The following is a 17,096-nucleotide window of genomic DNA, read 5'->3' as shown; positions in this document are numbered from 1 at the left end:
TATGGTGTGCATACTTGCGTGTGTCCGTGTTGTACACTACCGACAAGTAATATGAATCAGAGGGAGTAGGAGTATTAACATTCAAACATAACATGGCAATGTGATTCATTTTATTAGCATTCATGTAGATCGACATGGATCACATCCTGGTTCTATTGTTGAACAATGAAACACGGAAGCAGGTCTCTCAGGAATCACAATCACACAACAGAGCAAGTTTTGCAGAACTTTCCAGAAAACCACAAGCTAGTGAATTTTGCAGCCTAAAGAAGACACGACCCTATGTAGAAGGGTGTGCCTAGTTTCCCGTCAACTGAGAAGACGTCACCGAATCTCAGGTGCAGCCTATGTTGCAACTTACCATTAGCACGGACCACGAAGAAAATCTAACAGTTCAGAGGCAATTTTTGTAGTTGTAACCTCACCTTCAACCCTACTTGCAACTGAAAAAATCACATCTGAAACCTAACTTGCAATTCAAATGCACGAATCACGATGCAAATCCGACGTTGCAGAAGTCTATTAACAGGAGCTTCGCTCTCAGTCTATTCAGAACTAGCAATTCCGTATGTAGAAATCATCACATCGCATTAAACACACGAGATCAAAAGAAACACTACTCCCAACTAAATTGGCAAAACAAAGATAGACTCCTCAAGTCTTGAAGTTGGGGTGGTCCAGGTCCCATGTGCCATCATCTTCTTTGCCTATGGTGAGCTTGGCATCTCGTCTTGATCTAGCCCCGTCTGCAATAGTGATGCACACAATTCCAGGTGTTTCATAGCCATCAAGATCTCTTTAGAGATGTTCACCCGTTCTCCAGTTACGGTGGTATCTTTAGTAGAGTGCTAACTATGGAGCCGACGATGCCCACCTCTAGGATCATGCACTCCTTGAAGACCAACTTCCACCATTTCATAGAATTTGAAATGAGTTTCCAAACCTTCTTAATGTCAACCCATGATTGACCATTAAAAATCATGTTACTCCTTGTTTTCCAGAGGCTCCAAAGCGCAACCGCATAACCAAATTCCATATTGCAGGTTAATTTATAGATCCAAATCTTGTAAATCGGTTCATAGTGATTTCTAAGATACAATCTAAAGAAAATAGAAAGAACATACCAGATTTGTCTAGTCACAGTGCAATGGAAAAATAATGCATAATCGATTCATCTTCGATGACAATATGTAGGGTATGGGTAGGACAAGCCAATACCATATCCAAACCATTATAGCCAGTGGGTACAAATTTGTGAAATAAGTAATAACCATTTAGAAAATGAATAAAACACTAAAAAGTAATTTTCTTTTATTACTACTCCATTACTAGTATTTAAATCCTAAAATGATATTTATCTTAATTCCCTTTCTAAAAATGATTATAAAATAAAGACATGCTAAAAACCATTATTAACTAGTATTTAAAAGGTAGTTTCTTAATTTCAACTTTACTTAACAAATTATTTCTGTAAAGTTGTATGACAAATAGCATGCCCTAATTCTATCATGTACTAAGCCCTAATTCCACAATTTTATGTGACACCTAAAACTCGAGGAACTTATGAAATGTACTCTTATTATCTTAACCTTTACTCATAGATCCATACTTAGCAAATAAATGCATGCTCATGTTCTCCTAAAATAGTACAAGCCCCAAATTCAAATGAAGTTATCATTTCATGTCTTCATTTTGAGTATACCTTACATGATTAACTAATGACAAACCCTAATTTGTTGATTACCTGTCATCAACCTTAACCACCATTCTTTAGTTTAACCATGGTGATCAACCATAATAGCAACCTTATGTAATAATTCACCTTATATGTTCATGCTCAACTAAAACCTACAAGTACCAAAGAATTATGAAACCATCTTGTTTAGGAACCAACATTATCTGCTTAATGAAGCCATTGAAAAGGCATATTAAACCTATGTCAGTATGTTCTTCAAAAGTTATTCTTTTGAAATAAATAATAAGTAATCATAACTCTACATTATATAACCTAAAGTCCACAACTATTTTTACATTTTAAGGTTGTACCACTTATTATTACTTGTGTGATTGCTATGTTTTATTACACCAATACCAAGATTATTCACACCCTAATAAGAACCTTGTTGTGGAAACACTCTAAAAGTGCAACACACCCTAAACAAATCATTACAACTCACCAATCATAATTCATCGGGGTTAGGTTACGTTTAGAGTAATTGCATCTCGCATCATGCATTATAGCATCTTTGCTAGTTCTTTAAACATTTTCCTTACCGGACGATGATGCTATTTCACAATTTGGAGTTAACCCGTATCAAAGCTTTTGACTACATAATCTTGTAGTCAAGAAAGGCAAATCATCACTTGCTCATGCCATTTGATTATTTTATTATCAAATTACTTGCAAAGTACTATTTGTACCATTCCTACATTAAAAAGCAAAGTATTACTTTTACAACTATGAATATGTCTATGTGGTGGGCAATGGAACCATGGTTTGAGTTGATGGTGGAGGTTCCATTGCAGTTGGGTTTATATTCACCTAGGATTAACAAAAAATGTCGTTCAGTGATTCTTGCGCCGTAAATATCGTGTTAACCATAAGATCCGGAATTATACAGATAAGTCAGTTGTATCTTTTTCCTCTCGCACACCAATAGACTTGATAGGGCCTGGCTATGTTTCGGTGAACTCACGGTAGTCTGGGATGGACTTAATCTCCCCATCCTTGTTGGATGAAGGGCGCCCTACCGTCTACGAGGGATTGTCCATTTCATTATTGAATGTAAAGTCGTAGTTTCGGGGGACATCTACCGAAGATATGTAAGGGGACAAAAAGGGTGAGTATGCGGGGTCGCGAGAATGGATAGTGTGATTGGCTTGGATCTTATACTTTTCCTCACACCAAGGAAGTATAGACGGAATAACGTGCCCAATTGGCAACAAGGATAAATCCTCTTATGGATAAAGGAACACACCTCTTTAAAGTGTATTGAATTGTGCCTTATCACTCCCTGTTCCGGGTTTAGAACTGCGAACGATGCAGAAAAAGAGCTCCATGAAGTTCTAGACACCATGTGAAGGCTAACAGAATAAAATCAACCTTTTGAAGAAATGATTGCGAAAACTTGCATTTACCTACGACTCTTTGATCCGTGGTTGTAACTACTACATGATATACCTAATTCTATTATTGAACTTGCTGAGTATGATCATACTCACTCGTTCCCTTTGGAACCCTTCGCTTAGATTAGGAGGCATCAAATGTTAAGCTATCGTGAAGCTCAAAGACGGAGTCAACTGGTATAAAGAGCAGGAGCAAGTCGATAAAGTCAACATGTACATCTACCGTGGTGGAAACCTAGTCTAGAAGTAGAAGGGAACATATTCCCTAAGAGCATGTCTAACAGGCCCCTTAAAACCCACCAACCCCGTAAAATTCGGCGGGATACGGGGCAGGCACGGTTTGGGCTGTCTAGCAGGCCCCGTATTTGGGCCGGCCCGTTTCGGCGGAATACAGGGCCCAGGAAATCCGCACCGCCGCCCCCTACTTATACCGGGCGAAGGTGCGAGTGAGGGGTTAACCCCTCACTCGCAACCCTAGCTCCGCCGTGCAGTTAGCTCCGCGCGAGAAATCCCGCGCACCCTAGCTCCGCATTTCAACCGCCGGTCGGCATGTACGGACACCAAAGCAGTACCGCATCGCCGGCGAGCGGATCGAAGTGATCCCGCTCGCCGGACACCGTCGAGGAGGCGTGGCGGCTCCAATGCAAGCGGTCCGCCGCCGGGAGCCACCGTGCGGCGTGCAGGTACGCCGCCGAAGCTCCGTGAGTACGCCGCGGGCGGGCGCTGGTACAAAGAAGATCCGCCGCTCAAGCTGATGAGCGGCCCCGACTTCGAGAAGTGGCGCGCCGAGTGGGAGCGGAACCGCCGGGCGAAGGCGGCATGGGACGCGCGCATCGGGAGCACCAGCGGCAGAGGAGCTCCGTTCACCGGCGAGGAGGAAGAGGAGGAGGAGGAGGAAGACCCCCTCTTCTTGCAGAGTTGCAGGCGATAGCAGCGTCCCTCAAGGACGACGCCGACAAGAAGAGGGCGGAGGAAGAAGAAAAGGCGGCGGCCATCGCCGCCGTGAAGGAGGCGCAAGCGCGGGAGGCGGAGGCAGACACATACATCATCGACCTCTCCTACTAGAAGTCGCGATCCATTTAGGATCGCGCAATTCCGTATGTATATATGTTGATCCGTATGTATGATCTAGTATCTATGAACTATGAGTATGAACAAGTTTCCCGGGTTTTAAATTTTTCGAATTTACGGGGTGAAATACGGGGTCTGCTAGACGGAACGATCTATCTAGGAGCATTTTTTTATACAGGGCGAAATACTCGCGTTTTACGGGGCAGAAAAATAAGGGACCTATTAGACATGCTCTAAACCTATCACCCAAGTAGCTAGAGTTTTAGTATAGTTCTTTAGCAAGCAAAGTATATCCAAAGCTAGAGTTAACAATAAATTAATCTACAAGTTGTCCTTTTAAAGATTTTTTTTATAATTTTACCTCACCGTAAAGTAGGAGGTTGTGCGACATCTAATAAAAACCTACATGTCAGCCTCTTCCGCACAACGATGTGCCCAAGTGGAGCACCCCGCGCTCAGACGGGCCACAGCAGGTTAACTCGCTCGGCCTATAAAAACGAAGCCGCCACAGCGACCGCCTATTTCCCGTCCCTCCACTCGCCTCCCCTCACCACCACAAATCCCCTCCCCTCCTCTCCTCTCTCGCAGACTCCTCCCCTCTCCCGAGACAGACAGATAACCCTAGACCCCATCCCCATCCCCATCCCCTCTCGCCCCTCCTGCTCCTGATCTCTATAAAAGACCCGAAATTTCGAATTCTTCCGCCAACTTCCCCACCGCCGCGACTCCTCCCGCCCATTTCACCCCCGGATCCGCTCTCTTTTCGCCCGATTCGTCACCGGATCCACCGACCCGATTTTTGCGCGGCCGGGGCATGGCGGAGCCGACGCTGGAGGGGAGCGAGCCGGTGGATCTGCTCAAACACCCCTCCGGTATCATCCCCACGCTACAGTAAGTCCCGGATCTGTGGATTCCTCGCCGGCGTCGCCGAAGGGGCGACCCGGTCATGGGTAGCGGGCTTCCTTGCTGAGTCAGCTCCTGTTAGCTCGTTGGGTACGGATTTGGTCGTGCCTTCGTGCTCCGTAGTGGGGCGATATTAAGTCTAATCGGTTCGAGGTATCAACCGTGACCTCAAAATTAGGATTTCAGATCTGTTGCCGAGCGGAGAGAAAACTGAGAGCTGAAATTATGTCCCTTGTTTACCTAGATGCGTTTTCTTTGTCCTTGCCCAGGTGCAAATTATACCTGTACTGCCCAGCGTGTACAGACTTAATGTATGTTATGCATTGACCAGTGAGGCTTGCTTATGTTGCAGTGCTTCGTGCCTTCAGTTTAATGTTGCAGTGCTAGGAATAATACTAGTTCCTAGATGATGTTTGTTCTGCTCTGCTACCACATTTTCTTTGACCATTCCCGTTAAGAAAACTGATTCCATTTTCTGTGCGTCCTCTTATTTGATGACAGGAATATCGTGTCGACGGTCAATTTGGATTGCAAATTAGACCTCAAAGCAATAGCTTTGCAAGCGCGCAATGCAGAGTACAATCCAAAGGTACGATGGTCGGCCAGTGTATTCTTGCACTCCTGGTTTCACTTCGAATGTTATCCTGCATTTCTGCACGCATTACCGTTTTCCGAGGCTGTTTTTTGCTACTATTAACAAAACATTGGTACGGCCTTTTTTGTGGTGACCTGAAATTGCACCTGGGTGAAAAGTAAGAAACTTTAATGCTTTAAAACCTGTTTCTTAGAGCACTGTTTTTTTCCAGGGCACAAAAATGTTACCTTTTCCATCAAACATGTATGTTTGATTCTTTTTACACTCCTAAAGTAAATTTTTAGGAGCCAACATACTTTTCCCTTTTTTTTATAATCTCACTTGTTAGGATAATCCTTGGCACAGTTTCACTAGTGCCATTTGTGAATTTCGTAATTTGTGTTTCACAGTTTCAGTTTGATAGGGTAAAGTTGAGTGAAGATGCAGCATATAAAAGGCCATCTCCAATCTGTATTCTGTAATTAGACCAATAAGCTGGTATCCACTTCCAGATACCTCAAGCCTAAATTTTCTGTTCCAATGCCACCCAGCAGCACCCACCTGTCCTCTACCCAGAAGGCTGCGGCAAAAAATGCTCATCAGGCCTCAGCACATGCCAATGGTGGGGATCAATGATGGCCTGCAGCGGTGCTTCTTTGCCTATATCTCATCTGGTGGTAGTCCCCAGAGATCGCAGGAAGAGCAACTGGCCTTCCCAAGCTGTGTGCGATAGAGACCACCACTTTTTACTCTTATGGCCCGACCTTACGCGAGTGGTCGACCACAGGAAGTTTTTGCATATTACTGAGCTTCGCCGTGTCTAAGGTTGATTGGAAGGCCCTAGTGGCCCACCTTATTTCAGCATTGGAGGCATCCTAACAAGTTTGTTGCTGGAATAAGAACTCATATTTCCTAGAAATGAGATTCAACTGTTTAGCAGATACATATCTTGTGTTATTTTGCCCTCTGGATTGCTAATTAGTGTTGTACTAACCAGGAAAAGCTTGAATGTAGTGGGAGTATGTTGCATTAAATGTGATGTCTTGAGCTGAATGTACACTATTGAGCCTGTGATCCATTAAGGCATTAGAGACTATGCATGCTAAGGATGTAACAGTGCTTTGTAGCAACTTGATTACTCTGCTTATTTGCTGGTGCTATATTTTATGTAACTTAGCTGTTCCCGATCCATGTTTTATTCTTTAGTTTCTTAACTCTTCTCTTCAAACAGCGTTTTGCTGCAGTTATCATGAGAATAAGAGAACCAAAAACTACAGCACTGATATTCGCGTCGGGTAAAATGGTACTATCCAACTTCGGTTTAGCACTTAATTTTTTACATGACTGTTCAAATTGCTTCCTTTCATGATCTGCTGCTTCACTATCACCTGGTAGAATGCCTTTAGTTTAGTTTTTTCAATCTCTGTTGTATCACATTAATTTCCGCATACTAAATTTTGCATGGAGAAGAACCTATGTTCTTATGTTCATGCTTTGTTACTAATGGAACAAGTAGTGATCCATAGCTTAATTTCCATTGCTGTTAACAGTCAAGCATCACGAAATTCTTCTGCTCCTCTGTAATAGATGAAACATCAAATATTGTAGTCCATTACCTGTGGATGGATAATTTGCAATGATTGATTACTTCAGATGTTTAGATCAACATCTTCATTCGTATAGTCTTTATTGGTTTCCATCATTGATCTCATAGCAATTTGGCTGGAAGTAAGATATTTGTTTTTGTAGGAACTTTTGTTTAGCCTTATTGATAGAAGAGTGCATAAGTTCCAGAGAACTACCACCATGTATCAAATTATCCATCCACTCTATTTATGTTAACAGAAGTAATATCTTTTTCCAGGTTTGTACGGGAGCAAAGAGTGAACAACAATCCAAGCTCGCAGCAAGAAAGGTATGACATGGCTTGGTTCCATTTCGTCTATGCTGGCTGAGAGGTTTCTGAAGTCTAACACATCAATGTTGTTCCCAGTATGCTCGTATAATTCAGAAACTTGGTTTTCCAGCTAAATTTAAGGTAACTATTTCAGGCATCTAAAGTTTTCACGTGTACCAGCACTCTGACCTTCATTTTGTGAGACTGTTACTGATTTCTGTGCTATATTAGGACTTTAAGATTCAGAATATCGTTGCCTCTTGTGATGTCAAATTTCCAATTAGACTGGAGGGCCTTGCATATTCTCATGGTGCTTTCTCAAGTGTAAGTCGAATGATTCTATGTTTATTTGAGAATCTGTGGTGTGTGCATGTTTCTGTGATTCTCAAGTCCAAGTTGAATGATGTGACCCTTTTGTTTTTGCAGTATGAGCCTGAACTTTTTCCTGGCCTGATCTATCGAATGAAGCAACCTAAGATTGTTCTTCTGATTTTTGTTTCTGGCAAGATTGTCTTGACTGGAGCAAAGGTAGCAGTCCTTCATGGTATATACTTCTGTTGGCTATTCCTTTTGTACATCTGAAAGACTGGAACTATTTTCTTTCCAGGTGAGAGATGAGACATACACTGCCTTTGAAAACATATATCCTGTACTCACAGAGTTCAGAAAAGTTCAGCAATGGTATGCACTATTTTTGATAAAGCTAAGTTTGCAGTAGGCTAGAAAGTTCAGCTATGTGCATGTGCTTGTGTTAGTGTGGAACTTTTGACTCTTCTTTTAGTATATAAAGCAATTTTATAATTTGCAAATCTGGAATATCCTTAATATAATTACTCATGTAATGCGTCTCTTCTATGTGAAGCACTGAAGCAGCATGCTTATGCTTTTCTGAGGACTAATATGTTTTGTGGGGATGGGTGCTGTTCATGTTGGGGAAAGTTGATTTTCCAATGCCTTATCTCTGTAGTGTGGTATCATGCTGGATTAGATTATATCGTCTGGTTGATTGATTGATTTATTTATGGCCATCCTTCCATTTCTCCCCTTGACAGATTCTGGTTACATTTATATTTTTATTAGATTTCGAACAAGATATTTACCAGGAGAACAGACCTAACCATTTCTTGCATCTCTCCGCTTGCAGATAACTTACTGAAGCCACAACCACAAGGTCCTTGAGATTTTGCCCTCTTCTGAGCTGTGATTGCTAACATTTAACTGTACATTTAGTCTGGAGGTGCCCATAGCATCGTTTAATTTATGGTGAGAGCACACACACAGTGTCGCGGTTGGGTGGCCATGTCGTGGAAGCCTGAGAAATCTTATACGTTTGGTCTATTGATAATAGAACTGTGTGCTTGTAGAGTTTGTCATCACTGGTCCTATTGGGTAGAGTTTATGGGACCTGCGCAGAAGGCAGGCAAGGCATGTGTTGCATTTTCCACTAACGGGAACTCGGGAGATGGGGCTTTATTTCTGTTCCTCTGTGACGCGACAGTCTTTTCTGAGTATTTGCAGTCATCTGCACGGCGTTTGAAACCTTGTATGCTGTACAATGATGAGAAGACCGACCTGACTGACTATGTCCAGTTGCGCAATCTGTATGTACTTGCTATACCTATGTAATCAATTTTCTGTTCGTATGTACTCTACCTATTGAATCTCTTTGCTTGTGTGTATGTTTTGTTTAAACAAATCTTGTTTATAGTAGATAAAGAAACATATGATAGAACTAGATAATGGATAATTGTGCTCGTAGACATAGAAACGACCCTCACCAAGCTCCATCATAGCACAGATTCAACCAGTAAGTACCTACATAGACTTTTTGAGTCGTTGAAATAGTATAGTTTGTCGAGGTTGTTATGATGAAGATTGGCAATCAGGACGACCTTTTCATTGAGGTTACCACCCTGATCTAGGTTCAGCCATTCCAGTATCGCCAGTATAAGTGTATAACCATCTTGCTCGCTTGCAAGTCAACGAACAACACAAATAACCAACCCGTAAATATCTTGTGCTAGCTCACCGATTAGCAAAGCTAGCTACATAACTATATTGTGCTAGCTCACATCACGGCAAACAACACTGGAAACAAACAACGATCTGACTAGAGGCTCCTATCGATTCGCATGGATCGGCGGAGGCAGGCTGCAAGCACAGCGTCGACACAAACAAGCAAACCTTGTGACAGTCAATTAAACATCAAGCACGGAAGCACCAGAGCATGGATATTTAGTTATTTACTGGTTCAAAAGTAAGCATGCTTCTTTTTGTCTATAGCCGGAAAAAAAATTCAATTCGGCTCCCAGGTGCATATGCTCCGTCTACCAAAAAAAAATTTGGAGATGTAAAAAAAAAATTACAAAACATTCTACATGTACATCTCCATAATATACATGAGTTCGCCAAGTTTCATGAAACAATAATATTTTTGTGGTATATGTAAAAAAGATAAAATTTACTTATTCACAAGATAAATTTTATCTTTTTTACACAAGCCACATGATAAGTCGATTTTTTCTGAAACGACTTTGTGAGCATGTAGCACGTGAAGATGCACGTGCAAATTTTTTTAATTCAGTTTTTTTGAAATTTTAAAATATGTGTAAGATGCATTTGAAAATAAAGGGAGCATTTGCTCCCATGTTCCAAAACACCACTCCCGAAAAAACACATACATTATTAGGATATATGCTCTGCATCATTTGCGTATATGTCGTGCCACCCTATTGTGATTCATTTAACTATATACGACCCCCATCACAGAGCTTAAGGCTTTTTTTTTAAAGTTAAACCAAATAAAGTTTAACCAAACATTTAGAAGAATATATCAACAAATATAATATTTTTAGATACCACACGAAAATATATTTCATTATCTATCTAATGATATTGATTTTATATTTTGCATGTTAATGTTTTTTGGTAAAAACTTAGTCAAAGTTGATATAATTTGACTTTCTAAAAATAATATAAGTCTTAAACTTTAGGATGGAGGTAGTATATTTTATGAGGTTGCAATCAGTTATGTAGTCAGCAGACTAATTTTCCTAAAGGTTAAAAATATTGTTTAGGTTGTAAACTCGCTGTAAAATCATCTATGTTTCTGTTTGCAGGCTGTAGGTCCAAGTGTGAGAATGAAGCAACCTGTACAAAGAAAGAGCATTAGTCCCACTTGAGATTTTAAATCACACAAAATATAAGCATTTTTTTCCTATTTTACAAATATAGTCAAGCATTTGACATCTGGATTACTGTATGTGGTTGTCCTTGCAAACTCAAGTTCTGTTGTATATAACCTGGAGGCATTCGATATTGGATATCATTTGACCCCCCATAGTTGGCATTATTTCTTGGAACCTGTCATCATTTTTTTAAATACATTTTTTTTGGTGTCATCAATGCAAATGTTCGTAAATAAATAGCGCATAAAGGAAATGAGTTTTCATAGTTTCCCATTATTACGTGTGTACAATCCACCTGATGCGGATCTTGAAAGCATGCTCTATGTATAGGTTCATTAATTAAGACACATCACATGTCCATTATCACCAAATGGATGGCAAGCTTCAAACACATGATCTTCTTGAGATACTTATCTTGAACTTACACTTCTCAACATTGATGACGATCACCACTTGATGTCATCTTCTCATGAGATATGGGATCTTACTTTTGATCATGGCCATTGAAAAATACTTAACCCACATAGACAACACAAAGACACATACATGATGGGTTAGTTCAGAAATAATAATTACAGTGCTTACCATACCACATGATCACATGATCCCATGTGGTACATTCTTATGCTTCATGCATGTGTTGACCAACTTGACATAATTTGACCTAGCTCTTAGATATGGTCAACCTTGTATCTTCTCATGCTCTATCATAATGTCTTGAGGTACATAAATAATTTTTCATTTTATTGCATTCTCTAACTCTTAGATAACTATAGTTCAACTCATGAGTCTATCACGACACCGAATTAGAGCCATATCTTGAATTCTTCTCTCAAAATCAAACCCTCAAGATTTTGATCATCCATTGATTAATACATAAACTAGAGCATGGATAAATTGAGTTCCATATATAAGAACCCATATTCATTTCTTTTTCTTGATCATATCATATTATTCTCTACAAATCGATGACCTTGATGCCAATACCCAAGGTATATCTTTATCTTTATGGCATACATATTTGAATCCAACATATGGTCTTCAAGCAATACCTATAGAATAGAGTTTGTTATCAATTACCAAAACCAAACATAGAGTCAATGTACCCTTACAATAGTCATTCGTCTCCAGTTCTTCATCGTACCATGATGAACTTGCTCTCCATCTCATGGGGCTAGGAACTCCTTCATGCTGGCGTAGATCTCCTTCTCCTCCATATGACAACAACACCTTGCTCCCGATCTCCATCTACACGACCAACGAGCAAATGTAAAACACTTCTAACACGCAAGTCATATTTAATTGATAGTCATATGTCTCCAGCCATCATGTTGTACCATGATATGAAGATCATAAAATTAATCATATAGCATCTTATACAATATCAATGAAATATTGATGATTATACCACATCACATGCACTTGCTGCAAAAAAGAGTTAGATGGCTCTAGACACTTGATTGCAAATTTTTACTCAGGTTGTTCCGATTTTATTAGACAACTTCTACATCACTATCATCAAGTGTTGATCAATCTTTCGTATGCATCCTCTTTGCCACATAATGAGGCAAACAATCAAATGTATAGCGCGTTGTTGGTCGGGCAACTAGCATACTCAATAATAGCATATAAGGACCGTGGAGCGTCAGAAGATTGTAACAAACCACGTTCATGGAACGAGAGTTTGAGAAGATGCATACTAGTGAGAAGAAACAAAGGATGATACTTCTTGCACACATGTGCATGCTAGATCGAAAACAACACCTCAACATAGATCTACTCTAATACCACCGAAGGGGTTTGTGCATGTGAAAGAAAAAAAATCACGACCTACACGAACACCCAAGATCTACTCTGTAGATGTTGTAACGATCAACATCACTCACCTAGTAGCGTGGAAGGCTCGATGGTGTTGATGATCTGGGTGATCACCGCAGCTAGCCAAATCTTCCCAGCCGCGATGATATGTCCTCTCCTCGATTCCAAGAATCGAACGGACGATCCCCCCCCGGGTATTTCACACGCACGGAGGTAGAATCCATGAGAACTTCACCATCTAGGGCTAGGCTAGCAGAGTGAGAGGGTTGCAGCCTCACGACATGTGTATGTGGCAAAGAGGGAGAGATAGGCAACCAACGGGCTCTATGAACTACGGAGAGAACTTTTTGTACCTGGAGGGAGGGGATCCTATATTTATATAATGGAGGGGAGACCCGGGTTTGGAGGGGGTAAGCTTGGATGCCACCGCCCTTGGGGTGTGGCAGGCTGGCCGCCACCCCCTCCTCAAAGTTGGTCGGCCAAGGGGTGGGCCGGACCATCCAAACCCAAGGGACCTCCTTTCGGAAGGGGGTCCAAGGGATTGGGGGCGCCTCGCGAGTCCCTTGAGGGTTTTGGCAGCCAAGACGACAACCTCTCCATCTCTCCTTCCGGAAACTTTCCCTCTCATGTTCCGAAGTCCTATACAAAATATCATTGGAATGATTCCAATAAGTATTCATATATTTAGTAACCACGGAACACTTCCGATGCTACAACTTATCACTTTTATAACCTCAAAGTGATTATGACGGTTTCTCTCTTAATCATAAAATGTTCGTAACACTTCCAAAATGTGCCGGAACTATCCCCAAGAGCTTCTCTCAACCACATACTATATAAAGAACTCTCATAATAGATTGTACAACCTTAAGCATCCGACCGATAAGTTTGGTAATTTGCAGTCATGAGTCCGAACATCTTCGGACCAGTAATCAATGTTGGGACTTGGATGTCCTGAAAGTGCATGGAGCCCCCATGTGTGGTTTTGGTAATTGATGACAATCCATATGGACTAATGGTTGCATTCAGTTATATTTTGTAGAAGTTGTCCATGGGCAATGCTTGAAGCATATGTTGGCTTCAAGGTTGCAATAAGAAGAAACTGATGAAGAATATGTCTTGAAGAGAAGAATATTAAGTAACCTCTCATGTGACCTTCAAGACATCAACATGATGAAGAATGAAGAAATGAAGTGCAAGTTCAAGATAAGCATCTATAAGAGATCATAGGCTTGAAGCTTGCCATTCTTATGGTGATCATGGATATGTGAAGATATGCCCAAAGAAGAGGCTCTCCCATAGGAGTATGGGGGAGCAATTTGCAACTCTTCAACAAGCAAGTGTAATCAAAAGAAAGGTGTTCCATCTTGAGGTGAACAAGATCGTCTTCATCAACCTCAAGTGGAATATGCACAAGGCAAAGGTAGGATCTTGATATGGTTTGTTTCTTTTCGGTCTCGTGGTGTTATCTGTGAGACCGGGTTATAGGATAAATAGCCGTACTATCAAGAGGGGATCTCAAGTGAGTAACTTCATCGTATCGTTTGGAGAGATCTCAAACCTTTGCATCATTGGCATCATCTTTCTTGGTTCTTGTAATATCCTAGGATTTGAGACGATTGCGGGGTAGAATTAGAAAAGGGTTGTGCATTGCATCACAAAACTAGGGAAAATTTTGCGCTTAATTGCATAAAACCTAAGAGGGAACACGTTTCTTTCTCGACACCAGCTAGGGTTAGGGTTTCGAGAGTGCGACAAACTTGGACATGATCTCTTCTGAATTAGGGTTTTGAGAAGAGGGGAAACATTTGCATCTCACACTTTGAGTTCTGTGATTGAATTTGAAATAAGTTTGAAGTGAAATTCAAACTCAAACAACACTAAGACAATATTTAATTCAAACAATTGATAATTCAAATAATAATATTATAATTGGAGAATATAAATAATAAAAGAATATCACAATAAGCTCATTAGAGAAAACTTGAGCTTTATTGATAATCACACATAAGATACATTGTCTTTACAATACTCAAATGGAATAAATATTACATAACTCATTTCAGAAAATGATAAATGAAAAAGGAAAGGAAAATTACAATCTGTTAAAGAACTAGCTAAACTAAAATTCTTCATCCTTGATCATCCTATTTTGATCCCTGCATAGTAACCAAAAGAAAAGAAAAGCAAAATTGTGCCAAATGGCAATGCAACTTGGTAAGTTAGAAACAAAGGAGAATAGGCAGGATAAGATCAACCAGCTGAGCTGATCCACAGCTCACACAAGTCCCAACAGTGAGCAGTACAAGCAGCTCACAAGGTTGAGTGCATGCTCACCAACACACACACATACAAGAGGAGTCACCAAACTAGCACAACACTTGCTGTCGATCAAGGAAGCCACCAGTTGCAGGTATAAAACCTTTTCAGCCACCAAACCCTAGGTTCCATCGACACAAGCTCCAACAGGGTAAGAACAACAAGAACACATAGTACCAAACCACCCAGCATCCATTCCACCAAGAATAGATAGCTGTTGATCAAGAAATGGAGTAGAAGCTCACCGTTGATCACAAGCCAGAGGAGGAGAAGGGCAAGCACAACACCAGTTGACATAGGCATCCCAATGGGCCTGCCGAAGAAGGTACCCGGGGTTTACTGAAGGCCCATGACTCGAAGAATACGAAGCCCGGAAGCCCAATTAAGTGTTGATATGGAAAGATAGAGTTGTATTAGGAATAAAGACTTGTAACCGATACGTGACGAACTCAAAGAGTCTCTCGTTGTTTGTAACTTGTACATCACGAAACCCTCGGCTCCGCCTCCTATATAAGGGGAGTCGAGGGAGAAAGAAAGGATCGATTTCATTGTCAACACAACCCTAGCTTTTAGCAGTCGAGTACCTTTTAGGCTGAAACCTTCGAGATCTACTTGCCCTCTACTTTCTACGAAACCCTAGTCTACAACTTGTAGGCATTGACAAGTTAATACCTTATCAATTGGCGCCGTCTGTGGGGATTAGAGGCGACAAGGAGCTGATCTCGATGGCACGTTTAACTTTCCATACACCCGAGTTTAACCAGTGAGGGATTATAAGATCAAAGCATATCCTCCAATATGAGGTCAATATAATATTCTCATGGTCTAAGGATTTTTACATAAGATAACACTTAAAGTTATGTTGTTAACTATGACGAATGTGTCTCATAGGGTATGTTACCATTGTTTAGTCAAACAATTCACCCTTATTATTGTTAGCATCCTTGTTACAATAACAATGCTCATGGTAAAAAAAGGTTGACCATCTAACAATGAATGATCTAGTCATATCTAGAGGCGAGACTAGGAACTTTTCTTTCTTGTTTATCTCTCTACATGTGCTTGTGAACTTTTCTTCAGATCTCATATTCAAGGAACACAACAGTTATAGCATAAGATAAATTTGATAATAAACATGGTGTAATATATAATAAATAACTCTTATTATTATTGTCTCTAGGGCATAACTACTTCAGCCAGGCCATCGGTGATAGGCAGTGGAGCACGAGTCGTGTTTAGGAATGGTTGGGACGAAGGTGTCAACATTTTTTCCTAATATACACCGATAGTTCATCAGACCTCGATTTGACGGCTAGTTAATGAAAGTAGAATTTTCTAGCTAATGTTATAATGCCAAAATGCCCTTCTAAGTTTGGTGTGTGTGTGTGTGTGTGTACCGAAGCAGGGCTCTAATTTTATCCTAAAACTATTGCTTGTCTCAAAATCAACCTAAACTCTTGAAAAGTTCACATCCTGGCCGGCTGACCCCCAAAAGTGGTAACACAAACAAACCTATCGTGGCATTGACATGCCATGCTGCTTGCTCGGCCAAGCAACACCTCACTATCCCGCCTCTTTTCCATAGCACCATGTCGTCTTGTATGCCTTTAGACTAACCACAATGGGAGTATCATAGGTAGTATCATGCATTCCATGCATGCAAAATGCTGATGTGGCAGTGTAATTAAGGATGAGAGAGAGGGTACTAGTATCATAGGTAGATACTGTATCATAGCACATACTACTAGAAATATTAATGTCAAGTAAATCTTGTACATATATTTGCATTGAGATTCTACAAAACAATTAATATATAGAGACTATGATACTAGTATATAATATCATGCATTGTGGAGATAGTAACATGTAGTAGTATCATACGCATGATACTTCTATAAGATACTATGCATTGTGACTAGTCTTAGCACCAACCAACATTGCCGCCTTCCACCTGAATTAAGGAGCTAGCTTCGAAGCAGGAAGCTGGGACAAAATTCCTCCAATGAGCGCAATGGTAGCAAAGTGGCAACAACAAACACAATCACGGCGTTGATATTCACATCATTTGGTGAGTGGGGAGACACCAATGTGCTAGGGACAGGATCGTTCAGGACGACGAACATTATAAGAGTTCAAAGTTTTCTGTTGAACCAAGGATGAAAAATAAACTTGCTTAAAAGTTATGATGAAAAGTGGACTT

At 40.7% G+C, this 17,096-nt stretch overlaps 1 protein-coding gene across 1 annotated transcript; it reads left to right on the top strand.

Annotated features, from left to right (window-relative positions):
• Window positions 1-4,787: 4,787 nt before the first annotated feature.
• LOC124703889 (TATA-box-binding protein 2) lies at window positions 4,788-9,214 on the top strand. The gene is made up of 9 exons (XM_047236130.1): window positions 4,788-5,088; window positions 5,602-5,689; window positions 6,906-6,977; window positions 7,539-7,589; window positions 7,668-7,712; window positions 7,803-7,895; window positions 7,998-8,099; window positions 8,179-8,252; window positions 8,716-9,214. Coding segments are annotated over exons 1-9 (603 nt in total). The 5' UTR covers window positions 4,788-5,011; the 3' UTR covers window positions 8,717-9,214.
• Window positions 9,215-17,096: the final 7,882 nt, after the last annotated feature.

The sequence above is a fragment of the Lolium rigidum genome, chromosome 3 (assembly GCF_022539505.1).
Source record: "Lolium rigidum isolate FL_2022 chromosome 3, APGP_CSIRO_Lrig_0.1, whole genome shotgun sequence".
Classification (NCBI taxonomy): Eukaryota; Viridiplantae; Streptophyta; class Magnoliopsida; order Poales; family Poaceae; genus Lolium; species Lolium rigidum.
This window is presented reverse-complemented; position numbering and strand designations above follow the sequence as displayed.